Source organism: Struthio camelus, chromosome 12 (assembly GCF_040807025.1).
Source record: "Struthio camelus isolate bStrCam1 chromosome 12, bStrCam1.hap1, whole genome shotgun sequence".
NCBI classification, from domain to species: Eukaryota; Metazoa; Chordata; class Aves; order Struthioniformes; family Struthionidae; genus Struthio; species Struthio camelus.
The window spans coordinates 23,129,722-23,151,566 of record NC_090953.1 but is presented as its reverse complement, the minus strand read 5'-3'; the positions used below and the strand labels follow the sequence as shown (position 1 = coordinate 23,151,566).

Here is a 21,845-nt window from a genome sequence, read left to right as displayed (position 1 = left end):
GTCGTCTGAAGTCTGGTTAGCCTGCTGGCCATGGCTAACCCAGTACAAGACCACAATGCAAGTCCTGGACAGGCCCCATGGGCACAGGAAGAGAAATATGTCTACATACACTCCAGATCGCATTGTTAAAACTAACCTGATATGTATGGAGGATCTCCAGGAAGGCCTTGTAGATGTCTGGCTGTCCCTGGAATCGATTCTTGATCTTGTTGACATAGTTGATGGCATGATTAAACTCAACGGGCTGATTGTTCTGCAGGGACGGTGTAGTTCCCAGCGGGATTGTCACAGGTGTGTGAGGCTGGACCGGTGGAGAGCGCGGTGATGCATATGGTGGAATTGGGGGAGTCTGCTGGCTGGCGGGAGTATGTGCCTGCAATTGTGATGGCTAGAAAGAAGACAAATCACTTCAGAAATAAGATTCTTTTACATTTGGAACAAAGGCACTTTTATTCTACATACGTACCATATGCAGAGGAAAAAACACAGCATATAACTATTACTGAGGCAAACACTGGGACAATGTGGATTCAGTAGAAGTACCTCTGAGCTGGAATATCAGAAAGGCCATAGCAGCTGGATGAAACTCCCTGCTACTACATCCAGTCAAACAATCCCTGTCCATATACTGACCCTGGACACCTTTTGCTGCACCTTCTTACAAGATTTTTTTTTTTTCTCCAAACAGTACTAAATAATTATTTCCTTCACAGGTCTAGGCAATTTTAACAGCTATATCTCCAACAAACCAAACATTTCCTAGTGGCTGTCTCAACAGAAACTGCTGTTAAGAGTCAAAACGAAGAAGTCCCATTTCACAACCAAAATCGCATTTTAAAAATCAACAGAAGTATAAATGCAGGTAACTAAAGCAGAAGGCGACTAGTATCCAACGGGGTGGGGGGAACCCACGTTCAGAAGGCCGGTAGGGACTACATTTCATCAGGAAGAGAAAACACTGGGTCCCTTCAAGATGTTATTAACAGCTGTTTTTCCTTGCTACTTGGCTTTTGACTGAAATATGAGCAGAAACACATACTAGCTCAAAAAACAGAGCCAAAATGCATAGGCATGGCTTGCTCCAACATTGCAAGCTATGTTGCCCCTAGTGAAGAATTCTAGGATGCAGAGAGTAAGGCAACAGCAAGAGAAAAGCACCACTTCTTTCAGTATTCGGGCAAAGAGCATGGGGGGTAAGACTCTCAGATTAATCACCTTTAGCATTTGGGGTGGGGAGTTATTTGATAAGTACATTCTTGATAGACATCTAGCAGCCATAGGAAGATTTAGTAGCTGTTTTGAAGTGGCAATTTTAAACGGAAACGGTAGCATTCGTTTCTCTTGCCCTTCAGACTTCAGCGCTTGTATGATGCAGTTTTTACGAGCGACAGTTTAGGTAACTGTCTTCGGATTGCCAGAAACTTCCTATTAGGAGATTCTGTTTTGTTTACCTACAACTCTACCTGTCTGGTAAGGAAATCTCACTTCAACGTCTAGCTTCTCCCTCAGGTTCATTTTAAAGTTTCAGCAAAAACAGTTTAACTTTTTCCAAGCTGATGACGGGGTAAAACCATTTAGCGCACAGTGATGAGAAAAAGACTACTACCTCTTCACTGAAGGCATGTATTACTCGTATTCTTGGGAGAAAGACCCTGAAATCTGGCACAGGTAAGCTAATTTGGGAAAGTCTTAGCTTTTAGGTTTTTTGCTTTGCAAGTCTTAATCACATTTTTGTTTGCCCTTTCTAAATAGGAGGGGGCAAGCCCCATCAATGTTCTTCTAGAGATTATTTGAGTGTCACGTCGTAAATCCTGCTATTTGCTAACCGCATGCTCCTTTTTTCCTTTTCAAGCCAATGGCTAGCTAATTGTACGGTTTAGAAATTAATCCTTGAAACTTTGGGGGATTCTTCCTCTCCAGAAGTCTCTCAAACCCTTCTACATTTTGAGGGTGAAATACATGCTATAGCCGCTATAGCAAGTTCCATAAATGCATCTTACATTATCCCATTCTGTTTTCAATCACATAAAACGCAACTGCTGGACAGCATCTAGAGCACAGAGTCAAACTCCCTTTGTTACTGAAAGGTTTCGGTTTCAGACACAACCAAATGCGAGACCCAAAAGGAACATCATGGTTATCTTGTCTGAACCCTGTACTTTATTTAGATTTTGCCCACAACTGCTACACCCGTCCAACTGATGGCTGAACTAGACTACTTTTCTTTTTTCAGCACGCATCCAATCCAAAAACAATACTTCAAGCGATGCAGAATCTACCACATCACTAAGCAAGCTCTTCTAGAAAAGCTTAATTACCCTAAACATTTGAAACCACACACAAACTTTCACACCAAGAGCCACATCTCTATCATGGCCTCTGTTTTATAAAGAGCTTCTTAAGTTATTCTGAGCAAATATACACAAAAGCAGTGGGGCAGCTCAACACAGACCTAGCACTTTAATTAGGAAGCCCTTGCTGCAAAGTCAAACGCATGTCTAAAACGGGCCCTTTTTCCTGAGGCTGCTGGATCTCTCCCTGCATATTGCGTAAACATTTTACTAGATGCTCTGAGCAACTTTCAGTTTGCAGTTGAAAGTAAAAGGCTTTTCCAAGGTTTAAGGTTGCATAGCTGTATTACTGTCAGATCAACTAGTAAACACCTTGAAAGGTTTTAAAAGGAGAAACTAATCCAAGAACAGAAGGGACAACACAGGCATGAAGCACAAACCAAGGTTCAGGAATACTACGAAAAAGCAACGCACAATTTCCTTTATCGTTCTTCACCTCCACTCCAATTTCAGCCGGGGGCAGTAAGTTCCCCACGTGTGAACGTATGTCATTCAAAGTCTCTCACCTTACTGATTTTGGCAGGTGGTGGCTGCGGTGCTGGCTGTGCTGGTGTTGGGGTTGACTGCGCCGAAGGCTGAGACTGATGTTGGGGCTGGGGCTGGGGCTGGGGCTGCAAGCCATGAGTGGGGATCTGGTGAACCTGTCCTGGTGTTGTCACGTTCACCATATCATTCGTCTGCACCTCAATTTTGTAGCCAGGTGGCAAGAAAGTGTTGAAACCCATGATTAAGTCAGGGTGACCCTTGAAGAGCTGAGACACGCGGCTGATCACTCCTGGAGTGTCAATACTGAAGGAGGAATAAGAGCAAAACGTCACAATCCTCTAAGACACTTCCAGCAGCACACCAAGTCCTCCACATAACAATTTTCCAACAGAAATTTCCACTGTACATTCCGCCGCACAGAATTTCCATCTCTAACCTATTATGAACCTATGAAACAAGGCTAAATTGATTCCTATAATTACATTACTGCAGAATGACATTAGAATCATTTTATTAGTCCAAACAGCATTCTGTATCTGTGAGATCTAGTCACAAGTCTGACCGTTATTAGCGGGCAGACAACCAGACAGCCAGATGAATCAGCTATCAAGGCTGAACTTGTGAACTCCCACTCTAAGCAGAGATTTAGTATAAACGAAGGGATGCGTTTAACTTTCGGAAGAGAAAGCACACGACTGCTTTCCCACTCTGCTACTGGAGGTGTGTTACTCTGCAAATGAAAGGACAGAATCTAGCTCCCGTTCTGTGCCCACACTCATGCATACGCCCTTTCTAACCTGGAAGGAAGCAGCAGACTGCAATTTCTTACCTTTGAGATTTAAATTCCTTCATAATATCCAAGAAGTCATTGTAGACCTGTGGCTGACTACCGAACTGCAGCTTCACCTGGTCAAGATAGGACAGTGCATCCTCCACCTGGAGACAAAACAGACAGGTTATACCAGCAGAGAAGATGTTATTTCACCTCCACTGCTCTGCCAAACAGACAGTATTCGGAAACACAGCTGCTAACCCTGAGCCAGGGCAGGGAGTTAAGGAGCATAAGATCATGAGCCTGGCTAGCTTATTACCCGCACCATTTGAATAAGAGATGCTCACAAGATAAAAGCGTATTAAAAAAGAACAAAAACAAACCCACAGATCAGTAGAATTAGTCAGAAAAAACATACTCCAAATTTACCATCTAACCACCACGGAACTGACTGCTAGGATAAACAGAAGGAGACTGAGTATTTTTCCTGCATTCATATGTGGAAATTATTATGGAAGTCTAAGAATAAGCAGAAAGTGGAAATGACATATTCAGTGTAGTAGATGTCTGCCAGGTACACGCTTGCACTTTCTCTGAAAGCCAGACATTTCAGTTCGACGTATAAGGATTTTGAAAATGGCAACTGTGGGCGGTAAATTGTTTTACACCTCAAGCAGCAAGAAGTTTATGAACTGTTCATGTACCAACATCCAATTTTCAGAGATGCTGAAAGAACAGCCACAGCCTAAAGTAAGAGCTCTGGGTACCTATCATCTCCAACAGCCAGGCCACACGCTAATAAGTTGCAAGAGCTACCCACCAGCCTAGAGACGTAACAGACCTCAGAGGCCGTAGAAGCTGTCTCTAACATTGGAGCTCTCTCTCTGAAGTTGTTCCTGTTCTATTGTATAAAAGATTCTGAAATTAAAAAAGACAGCAAAGGAGGAAAAGCTCTCACGGACAGCCCTGATCTTGCATCAGTGAAGTCAATGGAGGATTTGCCTTGGGATTTCACTGGGAGAAAGAATCACAGGTTGTGAAACCATTTTCAGCGGTCTCTAGAAATAAAGTGTCCTACCGTAAGCAAAAAAGGGCCTTTCACCCAACAAAGCAGCAGGGGACAAACTGGAAGTGACTTGATGCCTATCTCTTCCTCTCTTCCAAATATGGCACAATTCATACCTATGCCTTCTCACTGCAGCTGATCCAAATGTAAGTACTTTGATGGGTTATTTTTAGTGGACTTTTCTCTTTTTTAAGGATTTCATGGCATGTATTCCAAGAATAGCACCTTCCTTACTCCCAAATCACTCCCACACATCCACCCACATAAGCCATGTGCTCAGAAAAGCACCACATGTTTTGGTAATTTAACCTATTCATATGAACACGTCGATCAATACTTCTTCCTCTTCCTTCCTGCCCCCGGTCTTTGGCTAGTAAGTCCAGGTTTTATTAAGGTATTTGAAGCAACACAGTTTTGGCAGGAACAGCAGTCCCTTTCTGCAATCAACAGCCTCCCAAGGAGGAGAAGCTTCTAAGCTTTGGCAGAAAGCTTTTGCCTGGCTTTGCAGGGAGGCTTCTTTTACATACTTAGCAGAAAAAGGCCCCCCAGTTACCTCCCGGATTCAGGCACAGGCCTCAAACACTACAGCCTGATCTACAGTTCTGCAAGTCAGATCAGCAGTTTGGAAGAAATACTTTCAACGACTTTCCCCAATCCTCCAGGCTGCTACAAAAACTCATCTTAAAGTTTCCTGGATTCCAGAAACGACAAGTCCTGCTGAGCACAAACCATGCGGGACAATGTTTTCTACGCCTGATGCTGTGCATCTTGGGTACAAATAGATCCTCTTCATCCCTCTTCCTCTCACCCAGAAGCCAAGGACTTCACTCACTCACCCCGTGCACCCAGCTTCAATGCACTTTCACTTCAAACACCCATTTACAAAGAGAGCAACTATTAGCTGAGCTCTCTTGTCCGCCGGCAGCAGATTCCCCAGCTCCTTTCAAAAGGCTGAGTTTAACTGACAACACGGCAGCGCTCGACCATACCTTAAGCCTCTGGAACTGCTGCTGCCCCTGCACGGGCACCGCTGGCGGGGTCGGGTGAGCGTGACTTTGCACCACTTGGCTGCCGTGCGGCTGCACTGGGGTGGTGTGGTGGTGCCCGCTGTGGACGGCTGCGATGGCAGGCCCATGGCTGCCCGAGCTCTGCGGCACGGCCGACACCTGGCAAGACAAGAGCACGTCAGCTAGGGCTACGGCGTCGCGATAACCTCTACTCGCTGCCTGGGCAGAGGGCAACGGCGGCGGTAAACGCTTCGGTCCTTCTGCATCGAGAGGTAAAAGTTTAATGAAGGAGAACACGATCAGTCTGAATTCAAAGCAGGACTGCTAACAAACTTACTCAGAAAGGGTATTTTGGCTTCTTTAACAGTGACCCAGGGAGATGTTAAAACACAGCAAAACAAAAACAAGCAAGACAACTCACAGCCCATATTCCAGGTGTATGAGGGCCCTCTCTACATACAGGCTAGAAGCGCAGGTTCTTTCCAGCCTGGAAGACTCACTAGTTGTCTAGTCATCAATGCTAACACAACAAGGACAAACTGCAGGAAGAGCACGAAAAGGGAATTTTTAGTCAGATGGAGTCAATTTTCACTCTTTTCTCTAAAGAGCACACACTTAGTGTCATAAGCAACAACTTGAACGGATGAATCTTTAACAACAACTTTCACACTCTCGCTGTTTTATTTAGGTGCTGGAAGGCACACTGCCGCTCTTCGGCTTCCCCAGCAGACTCAGGGAAGAGCCCAACTTGGTCTTTCCCCTTAGAAAACAGGGAAAGAAACAGAGGGCGTGCACTTTTCAGGCTTCCTTTATACATTAAAGCAAGCAAAGCCTTCAATTTTAAAAATCCATTAAAAGCGCCTATTAAAAAAATACTAATTCTTTAAAAATAATTCAATTACTGATCATTTTACATGAACTTTGTTTTCTATTCAAGCATCTTTTAGATGGTATGTTCTCCTTTTTTCTTTTTTTTTAAATCCTTCTCATTAAGGAGATTTATTTGCTGCTCCATTCAAGCTCTTTGTAGGAAGGACTGCTTGCAATAAATAGATCTGGACCCACTCTCCAGTCCCTGCAAGCGTCTGCCTGCTAGCTCTTTAGCTTTCTATCTGCTACTGTGAGCGCAAATACCCCTTCTGCAGCACCAAGGAAGAAATCGTGTTTACGATCAGGCACAAGACAGAAAGGGCAGCTAACCAGCAAGACAAACATGGAATGCAATACGCCAAAAACACGTCAGCGACAAGAACAAGAACACTCTTTCCTCGGTCCTTCCCTCAGAGACATCTTAAACGCGTTCTTAAAGTATGCTTTTTCCTCCCCAAGCTGGCAGCTCCTCGCTAAGGAGGCAAGCGGACAGCCGCTCAGAGGGAGGAGTGCCACCTAATGACGCTGGGGGAACGCTTGCTGAAACTTTTCAATTTTCCTGCAAGTCTCCAACCTAAACGCTGATCCAACCCAGCCTGTTAAACTTAAGATCATCCAAGACTTCATAAGCCTGTGACAGAGCAACCATAAGAACAAACTTCTTCCCAGTGGAAAAAGAAAAATGGAGAAACGTCCCTGCACACGCCGGCTGACAGGATTCAGGGATCACGGTCTCGGAGAGCCATTAAAGCCCCAGCTCAGAAAACGTAAACGCACATCACATTTGACGTTTAGAGACATCTGAACGATCAAGGTGATGGTCTTAAAGCAAGTGCTTAAAGTTAGACATATGCTTAGGTACGTTGCCAAATTTGGGGGTTCCTTTAGGAAGCGCTGGTTAGTAAAACAACCTCCAGTCTCAAACGCAGGCTTCTACTGCGAAACGGCAAACAAGAGTCTTGCGTCGGCAGGTCACCGCCGTTCACGCACCCGGCCTGCGCAGACCGAGCTAGGCGACGAGCAAACGCACCTGGTAGCTGGGAGTTACCGAGTACTGGATCCCAGTGGCAGACTGCATGGTCTCCGAAACCGCCTCATATACGGGCGGCGCCGGGGCGAGCACGCGGTGCTGGTGTTGGAAAGCCTCTGTGCTGCTGGTGATACGTCTCTGCTGCGACGCATACACAGGTGACTCCTGCTCATCCAATCGCCGCTTCATTCTGCACTCATGCTCGGGAAGCACTACAAAACCTGTTAAAAACAGACCAATTAACCAACGTGATTGATTAATCGCTCCCTGTCGGCACCAAGAACGCCAAGAGCGGGTAGGGCGAGTTTCTGTCTGTTCATTTCAGTGACGCTGCTGATCTCATGAGACAGGAGAACAGAATCAGGATCCAGCTTTCTGCATGAAAAATACAACTGTGTCCTGTTAAACAGCTCGTTTAATGCAGTATTCGAACACGATGCAACTTGGGGGAGCGTGCGCTACCCACACACAGCCTGGACAAAGTTGCCTACATTGAAAGCAGAAGCCTTTCAAGGAACCTCCCGGACGGCCCAGGTGGTCTCAGGGCAGTCAGCTCGGAGAGACGCTTTAAAAAAGCGGGATGGAAGGAGGAAGGAGGAGGAAGAAAGCACAAAGTTCAGTCAAGACTTCGAGACCGCTTTCAGGGCCCCAAAATGAAGCACTCTCAGTTGAACACACACAACCTCAGGAACACCTACAGACTGACGAGTAAGAGTGTTTTGGGTGCCGTATCCCACGCGGCCATGCTCCTCGTAGCCTGACGGCCCCCTTCTCCAGCACCAAAACGATAAGCACAAACCGGAGCAACGCTAGCAGGCACCGCGTCTGGCATCCTGCGCGTAGGGATGCCGGTGAGCAGCGATGACTCTCAAGACACAGACATGTCCCTGCCCTACTCCAACTCGTTCCCGTTTCCCTTCCAATCTGACAGGTCACTTCTCCACTGTCCCACTCCTCAAAACACCACAAATTCTTCACTTTGCTTGACTGAGCTACTCATCTGCTCTTCTTTTCTGCAAGAAAACTCAACTGCGGTTTTTCTCCACCACGATAGTCACCGCCACCCTGAGCATGTTATCCGCTGTTCATAAAACCAGTGGGTGCTCAAAAGCATATGCAGCCCAGTTAGGTTTTTGATTGGCAGGTGACCGCTGGAGCGAAGCCCACTCTCTTTGGTCTCTAATTCAGCGGGACCTTTCCAAAGCAGATCTACAGCCTTTTCGGGTTCACTGCAGTTAAAGGCATTCACTGCTAACACGGATGCACATCAGATGGAAGCAGATGAAACGAAGCTCCCCCCAGCATAACTGTACAACAGCTTGACTAAGACACTTCTGCTTTACTAAGTCATGACAACCCTTCACAGTCTAAGTCCATTATTAACCAAATAACCCAAAGATCATTCATTAGCATCTCACTATATGTCAAAAATACGTACAGGGCCAGCAACATCGAGGTTCGGAGCACATCAACGCGTGCTGGAAAGCGCGAGCCATCTAATCACTTTCACCTTTGCATCCTTCCTCCCTCTTTACAAGGCTCTTCTTTCACTCGGAGGGGGCACGACACGAAGGAAGATTACTTCATTTCTTTTTAAAGTTGCTCTTCAAGTTTAACCTCCCAGAACACAGTCCCTTATCACGTCCTCAGAGCACTTGGCAGGTAGACGACTGCCTGTAGCGGCAAAGTAGGACTGCTACCTTCACATAAAGGAAGACCATTACTAACTGGATCTTATTCACACATTACAGAAATCTAACTAGATCTGATCTCTGGCAAATGCTCCGAAAGCTGAGGAGCAAACTCCAGGAGCTGTTTTTCCCAGTTGTATCCGTATCGGTTGTCTTTTCATCCTACTGCTCTCTGCAGACAACTTAAGCGCTACGCAAGTTAACTTGGAGCTACTCTCTTTACGCGCCGCCAGTATTTTAGCTTTGTCAAAAACTCACAGTCTCACGTTAATAGGGCTGAGACTAAACTGAGTGACGCTGGCGAATTTGGCTGTGCCTCATCATCCGGGGAGCAGGGCTAGCTCGCGTTTTGCATGACAATGGCTGGCTGCACGAGTAAAGTCAGAGCAAAGCTTGGGTGCCATTCATTCCTACCGCGCTGCCCATCTTGGAACAGCTCCGGAAAGCTCTTCTGGTTCACAGGCTGTTACCCACGCCAGCTCTTCAACCTCCTTGCCGTCCCCCAGGCCAGGCTGCCCCTTACCTTTTGAAGGGTGCAACAGCGTTCCTTCTGTACAGGAACGACCGAGAGCTACTGATTTTCAGAGACACGCACACACGTTTCCCCAAAGCGTGAAACCTCTCGAAACAAATTCACATGCGATTTACTCTAAAGTGAAACAGCTCCAGCAGGCCTAGCACATTGTCTGCCGTAAGGTATACGGCAGCTGCAGAAGACAGAGAAACGGAAGCAAAGGACAAAGTTGCAAAAACCTCTTAATGCGGTGTGGCTCTTGTTGGAGTCCCACTCCCGTGTCTCATTTCCCCAAAGCGACACACCACACTTGCCACTTTGGATGGGCTAACCAACCTTTGAGATAGATGCTGAGCTGTAAAAAGGCTGTTTGAGGCCAGAAGATGGCTGGAAGAGCCACGTGCCCTTACAAGTTCTGAGGATTAAAATGCCACCTTAGGCTAAAAGGGAAGCCTTTTCTCTCGCAGAGCTACCAGCATCTCAGGTCTGTGAGGCTCCGGGAATTCTGATACCACCCTGGATAAGTCACCACATATAAATCAGCAGCCCGACCATCTATTTCTGAATCTCCCGAGTCCTGCAGAACAAACAAGCAGTCCTGCAGAAACACAGCTTGCTACATGGTCCACGTCAAAGCTGCTGCTCAGTGAATATTAAAGCTCCTGTAGGTTATTTTTTTCCGCACAACTCCTGCGTGTGAACGCACACTTATGCTGCAAGTAGCGCGGTGGGCTTCTGACAAGGGCTCCAGAGGCCCTAACGCTTTGCATGTATACTGCGTAGGAGAAAACGGAAGGGGGCTTTTCCATCTGCTTGTTTACAGGCACAGGGTTTCTCCCCCTTTTCTCCCACAAAGCGCTAGCAGGCTTCTCCTCCTCCCCTCCGCTAAGGAAACTTTGGAATCCCTACTTCTCCCCAAGCACTGCAACTGCTTCAGCTTTAAAATGTCATATTGTATTAGCATTGCAGTCAGTCAGTTTTCCTAGTTTACTTCGTAAGTGAACACTGAGCACTGGCTCGGATGGGCTTCTAAGCCACCCAATAGGTTTAACAAGAAAACACCAAAAAGCCTCTCTCCTGCAACACAGCGGCCTGCAGCGCAGAGCAAGGCGCAGCGACACGGACTGCTACCTGCAGAGTTAGCGCCCTGCACGCAGGGGAGCGTCCCGCAGCGCGCCAGAGGCGGGCGAGCCAACGCTAGCCCCGCTCCGTGGGCGCGAGCCGCGTGGCACTGATCCCAGAACCGCGGCCGGGCTCTGGAGACGGAGCTCGACGTTCCCGTGTGAGCTCCAGGGCAAACGGTACCTTCGCGCTGCGGTCTCCGCGCCTTTAGATGCTACCGCACGGACGGGCGACGCTCGGCACTTCCTAACCTACAGGACTAGCCGAGTTAAGGAAAACGTCATCCTCTGGGCTCTAACGTGTGCTGCTGGTTTTCCGACACTTTCCAGGGGCAAGAGAGCCACCCTTTGCACCCTTCTGAAAAATCCCTCGCTAAACTCCTTTTCTGGGACAGCATCCGCTCTTATAAGAGTGGCTCACAAGACACTACCGCTTAAAGAAGTTTTCCGATTCACAGGCTTTTTTCACTCCTAGCAGAGAGGTGATCTCAGTTCTCTGCCCGAGCTAGAGGAAGACTAGCGGTGTCCGTTCTGTGCACTCACTGCCACCGAAGCTCTCCAGAGAGCGAGAGCTGCTAAAAGGGGAGTACAGAGGCAAGCACCCCACCAAACACAAACTTGCTTCCAACACAGGGTGAGTGGTTGGGAGCAGTCTGGGGACACTCAGCAACCCGCCCGAGAGATGAGTATCACGTTTAAGGAGTCGAGTCACATACGCCTCCTGAAACAGTGGCCTGTGTCACCGTCTACAACAGAGAATTTCGGACCTGCTCCAGCCAAAAACTAGTCTCCTCTTCCTCTGCCAGATTAGCTTCCCCAGCACAGCGGTTTCCTCATCCGAGTCGCTGCTGCGTTACTGCTCCCACAAGGGAGAAGGTGGGCACAGAGGGTACTTCCCCCCCCCCCCCAAAGCAGAAATCCACACTCGTATCGTGCGTTTACAAACTGAAGCCCGCGACTAGGGAAGCCCTGCAGAAGGCGGCGGAGGCTGTCCGATGCGCACCTCAGGCTCACGCGGCGATCCGCAGCCAAGTCTGAGTCAAGGGTCTGGAGCAAGATAAGTCTGGCCTTGGGTGGACGGTTATCACTAACCAGAATTATTTCAGGTATCAGCTTGTAGTTCACCCAAAGATATGCTGGGTATTGGATTCGGGGAGTCTTTTAAAAGGCAGCGAAGCACATCGTAAGGTGGCAACTTCACACAGTTGTGAGACTGGTGAAACATGAAAGATTCGCAGGACACTTGACAGCTTTTAAAAATACCTATAAAACACATTCATTGCCTCGGTCTGACAGCTGATTTCTCTCAGCGTCCTTGTTGACGACAAAGCTGACTGTAAGGCCCAGCTAACATGGAAAGGTGTTTGGAGGATAAACATACGATTGCAGAGCTATTAACAATTTTCAGTGGTGTCAAAGGCTTGACTCAGTTAGCTGCCCTTTGCCTTGAGGACATTACAAACACTACTACGGTTATTTTGTCACTATTGTAATTCTGACGGACAGCAGGCATCCCTTTACAGACTCTGACTCCAAGACTTAGAAAGCCCAAATTCAATTTGCCTCATCTGCAGTCCTAATTTGGAAAAACAAACAAAAAAAAAAAAAAAAACCCCAAAACACAGTGAGGGCCTTACAGGGCACGTCAAGAACTTCAGGGACTTTCCTTCATTAAAAACACCATCCTCAGGCACATGCGGGAGCTCAGCAACAACTTTAACAGACTGCAGTGCCACCTTATGCAGTCCGCGCGGTGAAACGCCTCTCCTCTTTCCCCAACGTCATTTCTACCCAAACTAAACTACTTCCAATTAGAGAACACTATATCCCATTTACGGCAGAATGAAAATGACACACTCTGTTCTTTTTTCTTTTCCAAGGTTTTTAATTCTCCCTCTCGCAGGGAAAGGACACCAAGCAGCAACACCCCTCCGCTCTTCCCACCCACGGGACTTCCCTGGCCGACCAGCTTCGCTTAGCGCTACAACTAGGATGATGCGTCCAGCAGACGTACTACAAACGAATACAGGATCCTCCGCTGGCGAGGCGAGATGTGCAACATCACATCCTCACACCAGCAGAACCAGGAAACCCTACCCTCCCCGACTTCATCAGAGGACTTCCACATTCAGCTGCCTCGCAGAAGCCAGGGGGACCAATAAACCCAACTAGAGCGCGTCGGTTCCCCTCCGGCGCCGCAGACGCAGTCCTCCAGGAGCCGCGGAGGAGAGAAGCGGCAGCGCCGGCGCAGGGAGCCAACGAACAAAGCAGAGGGCTGGCATCGGGGAGCAGGTGCTCCACGGCTCCCTCCTCGTCCAGTCTTCCCTCCTAAAGAGGAGTGCTTTCCAATTATTTTTTCTGTGGGAGCAATGAAGGTTAAAAAAAAAAAAAAAATATATATATATATATATATATCATTTTCTTTCTTCACAAAACTTCCATTTCAATGCTAACCTTTTATCAAATAACATCACAAAAATCTGCATAGCTTGAAACCAATGTCGATCGTTTATTCCAGTTTTTCCGATCATATAAGTGCCATCATCTGGCACTAGGGATCAACTGTTAAAAGCATGCCACAACCAAAAGCAAAAAGCCAAATCGGTAACAGGAAGAAGGCAGACGTTAAAGGTTTGCTGTCTCAACACCTGTTGGAACTACAACTCTCTTGTGGGCGAACGACTTCTCCAAGAACAAGTCGTGAAAGCACCGCTAGGGAGGATTTCAGTCCCTGCAGGCTTCACACACGTCGGGGGGGGGGGGGGGGGAAGCAAACTGCCCAGTTGCAGGTGAAGTGTTTAACATGCACGTGGGCTTTGAGAAAAGCCCTTATGGGGCTGCAGTGCACCACAAGCACCCCTGTTTGCTCTAGGAAGCACTAAGGAACAGCCCTCTCATGCCACTAAGTCTAAGGGAGTAAGAGAAACCACTCGTATCAGACACACTTTCACAAATCACCTGCTGTTCGAAAATGCTTAAAGACACCTGAACACAAAACTTGTGACATGCGCAACGCTGACACTTCTATTCTGCTTTTTAAACAGTAATGACTGTACTGAAACATGCGGAGGGAGACCGATTAGTTTCCTTTACAGAGAGAAAGGACCCAAAACTCAGAAGCAGCAAGCGTAAGCCTGGACTACGGCTCGGGAAGCTGAACACGTAACTTAAACGCCGTCCTCGCCTGTCACGGGCTTCCTGTGCGGCCACGGGCAAGCCCCCTGCAGCGCGTCTACGCGGTATATCGCAGTGCCGCTTAAAAAAGGCGCTAGCTCAGGTTCTGGCAGCCGGATAGCGCAGCGCTGCTGTCTGCGCAGCTCCCGCAGCCGTGCTACTTCCAGAACATGACCTAGCTTGCTCAGCGATAGCTCTGATATTTTTGCACAGCGCTACACAGCCCTGGCCATTATCCGCCCAGGTCTCAGCTCCCTCACCTGCAATACGGGGATAACCTCCCGGCCCTGCTGCGGAGGGGTATCGCGCAGACAGGCACGTTCCCGGCTGGCGAGTCCCAGGCGTCGCAAAACGAGACAAGACGAGCGTTACGCCAAACTCTCCTAACAGTTGGGAGAGTTTTCTGCAGGGTGACGTGACGACACCCTGCGGGTGACGTGCCAGCACCGGGCGCGAGGCAGATGCGGCACGAGTAAACCCCCCTCGTCTCCATCCAGATGGGTAAACAAGGTGGCGAGGCACTGACGCGCGCTACGCCAAAGCGGCAAGGAGCCTCAACTTTGCGTTTCACTGCGACCACCGCAAAGAGACAATCCAAACCAGGCTTTACATTAAATGCAAAGTTCAGTATCATTTTGCCGAGTTCCCTGAGCACAGTTTCCCCATGCACACACAGAAAACCAGAATATTTTTATTTATTCATTAAAAAAGAGATCCCATAGCAATTGGAAGAAAGCAGCACGATACCAAAAGCACACCTCCAGTCTAACAGGATAAAATGACAGCTATTACAGGACTGTATTTTCTGTTCCAGCTTGAACAACTATAAAAGCTTTCCAATGCTGGAGAAGACCAGAACGGCAATCTGGACAGAAAACGATTCATAAATCCTGGAAACGTAAATGATTTGCCTGCCAATTTCAACGCGATGTTCCTCACTGCGAGACCTACACGTCCCAGAAGCCCTGCACGGAGGGCTCCTTCCTCGGCCTCGTTCGCGCCGCAACGAATCACAGCGCCGAGCAAAGGAACCACAGAGACGCATCGGCGGCGCCTGATGATCCAGGGTGAAAGAGAGCCTCTAAGTCATCACCCTTCCCACCCAGTTGCCGAGCAGTCTGAATCGCCCCGAATTTCCTCATCAGTTTTGTGCCCCGCAGCTTAGCTACTCGGTGTCTTTTCACTGGGTGAACTATCATTTTTAAGCTGTTCAAACACGTTCACACTAGAGCACTATGATTACCTTGTTGCCCACCATTTTTTTTTATTTAAGACACCAATCCTATACTACTAAATAATACAGAGATGACTACTTTCACACTAAGTTTTCCTCTTTACTAGGCATAGTGAAAGTTTCGACGTACCCTCCCCACGCAAAGTGGAGCGCAGTAACCATCCTGGGGAGACACAACGCTTCTCTAACCATACACCTCACTTTCCCTTCCCTGCCGCAGCCCTGATTTTATCTAAAACTGGCTAAATGCATCTGTCGGAAGCCTTTCAAAGCCGTATCTTGACAGGGAGGGATGGTAGGAGGGGACAAAGCGGAAACACCTTTGGGCAAGAAAGCACAGCCTCCTTTTACAGGAAGAGTGCACCCGACTGCAAAACTTCTAACTTCATTCATACAAAGATCCTAAATTGGACTTCAGCTCCTGCAGCACTAGCCAGTGATGAAGGGATGTTAAAGGTGCTTTAAAATTAGTATTTTGACATAAAGCATCAATTTATTATATCGCATTAACAGTACAATATTTTAAAATAATACATGTTTACTAGAAACTGTGTTTAACAAATATCAAGTTAGGACTGCAAGAGTGAAATATAGATAAACCTGCACTAAAATCCGGTTGGGCATTTTGCACTTGATTACTGTCCTCTTAGTGCAACTGACAGATATAAAAGTGACAAGCTAGAAAACAAATGTAATTTGTTAAGTCATCATTAAACTACATTCTACAGCAGAAGCCAGGTTCCGATTCCTCAGAAAAACGCAGGTGATGAGAAAGGCACGGGTTTTTAGAGACACTTGTGGTCGCTTGCTCCAGTGCGATTTTAAAGAAAGGATTTTTCAGCTCGGTATCCTTTCAGCAGTCCAAATACATGTTTTTCCTCTTCGATAGACAGTACGTGAGGTAGGTACCCTCTCCATTCATTGCAATGGATACAGGTGTTATTTTCACAAATAAGACTATAAAAACTCATTCTGAATTTGGGCCAGCAAAACCCAGAAAAGATATCAATTAGCAAAGTAAAGACAAAGCGCGCTCACGTTTTTAAAGTTGTACGAGCCCCGTGGTCAGTTATCTACAACCTTAGGAAAAACCCTCATGCAGTTTCTATTGATGTGCAACAGTCTGAAGAATTAGTAACGGGAGCGGAAACGCTAAATGCAAGTCTCTGACGAGTTTAAGGCGGAATACTGCGCAGAAAGGACACGCAAAAAAGGATGCCAGCTTGCTATTAAAACGTTTAAAAATTAATGCTTAAAAGAGAGCCAAGAGAAGTGAAGCTCTCAGATTCCCCTGTACCTGTACAGCACGCGGGAACGGATCCTCCTGCAAAGCGGCAGCGTGGGTAACTAAAGACGCAGCCGTTATTCCACGAGGCTCTTTCAAAAGCCATTCGGGAACCCGGAATAGCTCTGCGTGCTGCTGCAGAGCGGGCACCGGGGCAACTTAACGCGGGCAACCAGCTCGGCTGCATGTACGCGATGACGTGTCGGGGGGGAGGCAAGAGCGGAGAAACGGGGGCAAGAGAGCGAGGCGCGAAGTCAGCCCGGCAGCGCGTTTCTTGTTAAGAAACGAACCCAAAACGTCTCCCAGCGGCAAGTTTTCGGGAAAGTTGGCAGGGGCGGGCGGCGCGGGGCCGGCGGCGGCCGGAGCCGGCGGCCCCGGGAAGGGCCTGGAGGCCCCGCGCGGGCGGCGGCGGGTGGGGCGGAGCGGGGGGGGGGGCGGAGCCTGCGCGCGAGGCGGCCGGTACCGGCGGGAGCGCGGGGTGTTCCGGGGGCGGCGCCTCGGGGCGAGGCGGCCGCTACCGGGAGGGCAGCGCGCCGGAAAGGGAGGCGGGAGCTCCCGGTGGGGGCGGGCCGCCCGCGGACACCCCCCACCCCCCCCGCCCCGCCGCGCCGCAGGCCGGGACACCCCCCGCGCCAGGCGGGCCGGACCGGGCCGGGCCGAGGCGGGGCGGGGCGGGGCGCGCCCGCCGTGCGGCGCGGAGCTCCCCGGGGAGGCGCGCGGCGGGCACCGGCCCCCCCCCCCCGCCTTCCTCCTCCTCCTCCTCCTCCCGCGCGCGGCACCGGCGCCAGTCCCCGCCCCCTACGGATCGCCGGAGGGGGCCGGCACCGGCCCGCCCCCGCCCCCCGCCGCCTCTGTCACCCCCCCCCGCCCGCCCCTTACCTCGAAGCGGCCCCTGGCACCGGCCGGAGGCTCCCCCAGGGGGTAGGGGGCGGGGGCCCCGTTGGGCGGCCGCGGGGCCCCTGCGCCCGGCGGGCTCTGCCCGGCCCTGCGAGGGGGGTCCCCGCGCCCCTCCTGCTGCCGGCGGGGGCGGCGGCCGGCGGGCCGCGCCGGGCGGAGGCGGCGCCGGGCCCCGCGCGCGGCGGAGGGAGGCGGGCGCCGGCCGCGGCGGGGGAGGGGGGAGGGGAGGCGGGGGGGGGGTAAGATGGAGTAACCGTCTCTCGGCGGCCGCCGCGGAGCGCTGCCCGCTTCTCTGTTCCCCGGGAAATCCCGCCCCTCCCCGCGCAGGGGGGGGACCCCCGCCCGCCTATTGGGCGCGCCGCCCGTCCGTCGGCGCCGCGGCCAACCGCCGCCTCGCGCCCGCCCCCCTCGCCCGCCCCTATTGGCCGCGGCCCCCAGGAAGGGGATGTGGAGAGGAAGGGAGGGAGGAGGACGGCGAGAGGGGAGGGGAAGGGGGAGCGAACGCTGAAGAAAAATGTCCGTATAAGCAGCAGGCCACGCCCCCCGCCCGCCTCCGCAGGCGCCCGATTGGCGGCCGCCGCCGGCCGCCGGCCAACCAGCGCGCGGGGAGCGCGCCCGTGACGGCGGGGCGCCCTCCCCGCCCCCGGCGGCGGCGGCCCCGCCCCCGGCGGCGGTGGCCCCGCCCCCCTCTGGGGAGCCCTTTTGTGGAATGTTTACATCGGCGGCGGCTGCGCGGGCGGGGGGAGGGGAGCGGCACGGCGCGGTCCCCCCCCCCCCCCCGCCCGCACGTGCTCCCGCATCCCCCCCCGCACCCCGTCCCCAACCCCGCCGGGGCGGCAACAAGTGGCAGGCGCCGGCGGAGCGGCGGCCCGCTGCCCCGCGGCCGGCCCGCGCCGCCGATCTCCTCCGCCCCCCCCCACCCCCGCGGCCTTGTCCGCGCGCCAACGCCGGGGTTAAACAACGAGACCGGGCGCGGAGCGGGGGAAGTCCCCGGGCCACGCGAAGCCTGCGCCCGCCCCCTCCCCGCGGCTCCGCCCGCCGCGGCCCGCTGCCGAGCCGCTGGGAAGCGCCCACGGCACCGGAGCGCCGCCGCCGCGGCCCGCGGGGCGGGGGAGGGGGGGGCCCCCCAGGCGGGGCGGGGCGGCGCTGCCTTTTGTCCCCAAACCCCTCCCCACGCGCGCCGGGCCGCTTCACTTCCGGGATGGCAGCGCCCCACGTGGGGCGGATCGATTACACGTGGGGGGGGGAGGAGGGACGGACACACACACGCACGCACGCCCGCCCGGCCTCTCCGGGCAGGGCCGCGCGCGGGGGGGGCGTGGCCGCCGCCTCGGCGCCCGCCAATCGGCCGCAAGGAGAGGTGCCCTCCTCCCCTCCCCCGCCGCCGTCACCCAGGAGCTTGTCCCTATGGGGGCGGGGGAGGGGGACCTGCGCGCCGCCGGGCCCGCCGGGGGCGTGGCCGAGAGGGACAGCCAATGGGGGCGAGGGGCGGGGCCGGGGCGCTCATGGCCGCGCGCGCCGCGCGGGGGGGGGGTGGGGGGAATGGGGGCGGAGGCGCCGCACGCTCGGCGGCGGGCTGCCCCGGGCCGCGGCCTCCGCCACCCCCCCCTCACCCCTTCACCGGGGCCGCGGCCACGCTCCCTCCCTCCAACTGCTCCGGGAGCAGCGTGGGGCCGCGGGATCGTGGGAGGAGGCCGGGGGGGGGGGGCGAGGCCGGGCCGGTGGTGAGCGGGGGGGGGGATCAGCTGGGCGCCGCTGCCCGGCGCGAGGCGGCGCGGCCGTTGGCGCGGCCGTTGGGGCGGCCGTTGGGGCGCGGGCCCGCCCGCTCCCTTCGCGCCCAACAAGTTTTCCCGCGGCGCAGCCCGCCGGGGGCAGCCGCGTCCCGCCCGGCGGCGGCGGCGGTGGAGGGAGGGAGGGAGGGAGGGAGGGGGGGGAGCCGCGCCGCCCCCCTCGCCCCCTTCCTGGCGCCTCGCCGCCCGCCCCGGCCCCCGCCGCGGCGCACCGCCGCCGCCGCACCGCTGCCCCCCCCCTCCCGCCTCCCCCCGGGGGGGGAAGAAAAACCCGATATTTGGGGGACTAAATTGAAAGCAGCTGTTACATACCCTCAGCGCGCAGGCGAGCCGTCCTGAATGGACGGGAACTCCCCCCGGGGCCGATTGGCCCGGCGCTGCGGCTCGTCACGGCGGGCCCTCCCCGGGCCGCGGGCGGGCGGCGCCGCCCAGCGCCCAGCGCCCGCCCCCGGCCGCGGAGCGCGGCAGGCCGCGGCCCCTCCGCCCCCGGGCCGAGGGCAGCGGGGCGGCGCCGCCGCCCGCCCCAAGCCGCGTTTCTCGAGGCCTGGCAAGGCAGCGTGTCGCGGACCCCCCCCCCGCAGGCCTCGCTGCCCCCAAAGTTAGCTAAACTGGACACCCCCCACCCGGGGGGTTTAGAAAGGGCACCGGCTCGTTCCCCTCAGCACCGTCCCCGGCCCCCTTCCTCTCCCCGCGCTGCCGAGACGGAGGCGTCGCGGCCCCGGAGTCCTGCCCGCACCCCTCTCCCCCCCCCGGCCGTCCCCAGCACGCCCGAAATCCAGGCCCCGAGAGCCCTCGGGCCCGCGCGCCCCCGGCCGCCGCAGAAACACGTTGGGATCGACCAGATCCGAGTTTCTGCTGTGAACGTGATCGCGAGCGTCTTCATTCAACACAAACAGGAAAACAAGGTCAAACCTCTTGCGGTTTTTTTTCCCCCCTTCTTCTTCTCTCCTCTCCAGGTGCTCACCAAAACACTGCCTTTCCCCTTCTCAGCCCCAACTCGAGCTGCCAGAGAGCCCGGGCTGTCGGAGGGGCCGGGCCGTCCCGCCATCCGGAGAGCCGCCGCGCTAGCCGAGGACTCGGACGAGGCGGTGAGGGACTCCCGCCTCCCGCTCGGAGCTGCGATTTAGTTAAGCTGGTTGAAAGGTCTCCGGCCGGGGGATAAGGAGGGTACGTGAATCGCAGGGTGGGTCGACACGGGCTGCTCGGCTTTTTAGGGTCAAGTCTGAGGCTAGCAACGAGTTGAGAAATTAAGCGCTCCAAAGTCGGGCTGTTTCCAAACTCGGCGCTTGCCATCCCGGGCAAATGAACCGCAGATAGCAAGCGGGTTTGCAGGCAGCCAAGAAAACGAGCAAGCCAAGTAAGACAGGTGGGCGCGGGGACCGCATCGTCGCTTTGGGGCTTCCCTGCGCTGCCTTTAAGTCCCGTTTTCAGCCTTGACCAGCGCTTTGGGTTTCATCCTTTGGCTCGTTTCGTTTAAAACGAAAGGAGGCACTCCCCCCCCCCTCGGGGCTGCCCTGCCTCCCCTCCCCTCCCCTCCCGCGCCCCAGGGGAGCGCCGGCCCCGCTTCCAGCTCTTCCAGTAGAGCCCGGCTCCCCGCGCGAAGCGGACGTTTCCGCGGAAAAGCCCGCGGTTTGTCGTTGCTGCGGCGCGGGACCTTCCGTCCCGGGGCAAAACGGGCAGGAGCGGATGGAACAACCCCCCCCGGGCTGCGGCACGGCCCTGAAAACGGGCGCTTTGTCCAGAAACGCAATCCTGGAAATACTGCGGGGGGTGGGGGGGAGAGTGTCGGGTTTGTTTTCCCATGGAAAACCCTCGCAAACCTTTCCTCCGCCTCCGGCACAGATGGGCTCTGCATCCCTCCCCGAAGGCAGCGGCGGAGCTGAGCGGTTTCCCAGGCGGAGCTGGCAGCGACGAGCTCCGGCACGCTCCTCCGGAGCTAAGCCAGGCTTTTGGCCCAAACGACGCCCGTTAAGAGGCAAAGCAGCGCGGCTCGGGGAGGGGGCTCCTGCGGAAGACAGCCCGTCCGCCCCGCGGGGCTCCCGGGACCGCTCCACCTCCGAAGGCCTCGGCCTCGCACTAAGCCTTCAAGAAAAAAAATCTTCTGCCGCCGCATCAGCAGCGAGCGTTTCTGGAGCGAGAGGTGACAGGGGTCTCCGTCGGAGCGGAGGGGCTGCGCGGAGCATCGGCCGCCGTCCCCGCGCTCCCGGGCTGCGCGCGCGGCTCCGGCGCCCGCTCCCAGCCGACGGAGGAGGCCGTCCCGCAACCCAGCCTGTGACTTGGACCTGCCCCATCCGTCTGCTGAAGGCCACCACAACGGTTACAAAGCCCCAAGCCTGAAGTTGAAAGCCCAAAAACAACGGAGGCTGATTTTTATTACAAAAAGAACCAAAAAGGGAACCATTTTTAAAGTAACCAAAAAGAAAAGTGCAAAAAAAAAAAAAAAAAAGAAAAAGCAACAATTGTAAAGCGAACCAGAACTGGCTTCTGCCCAACGGTGCCCTGCAGCACCCAACTCGCTGGAGGTTTTAGCATGACACCGCCAGCGCTCGGCACACGG

General features: G+C 53.8%; 1 protein-coding gene and 1 long non-coding RNA gene across 4 annotated transcripts in view; one reads left to right on the top strand and one right to left on the bottom strand.

Moving 5' to 3' along the window:
• SIN3A (SIN3 transcription regulator family member A) overlaps positions 1-19,722 on the bottom strand; it is a 41,048-nt gene extending 21,326 nt beyond the window's left edge. The window contains exons 1-6 of one of the 3 annotated variants that reach the window (XM_068958544.1): positions 19,601-19,722; positions 7,583-7,803; positions 5,665-5,841; positions 3,667-3,773; positions 2,858-3,140; positions 137-388 (exon numbers count right to left, since the gene is read on the bottom strand). In XM_068958544.1, the coding sequence (XP_068814645.1) occupies positions 137-388; positions 2,858-3,140; positions 3,667-3,773; positions 5,665-5,841; positions 7,583-7,771 (1,008 nt within the window). In that variant the 5' untranslated portion in view covers positions 7,772-7,803; positions 19,601-19,722. Of the gene's footprint in view, positions 1-136; positions 389-2,857; positions 3,141-3,666; positions 3,774-5,664; positions 5,842-7,582; positions 7,804-16,613; positions 16,804-17,480; positions 17,605-19,600 lie in introns of those variants that run through there. The other 2 variants (XM_068958545.1, XM_009673845.2) reach the window with 2 other exon arrangements.
• Positions 19,723-19,728: 6 nt separating this feature from the next.
• On the top strand, positions 19,729-21,740 carry LOC138068895 (uncharacterized). Its single transcript, XR_011143743.1, has 3 exons — positions 19,729-20,193; positions 20,279-20,455; positions 21,131-21,740. It is a non-coding gene; the product is annotated as an uncharacterized lncRNA (long non-coding RNA).
• Positions 21,741-21,845: the final 105 nt, after the last annotated feature.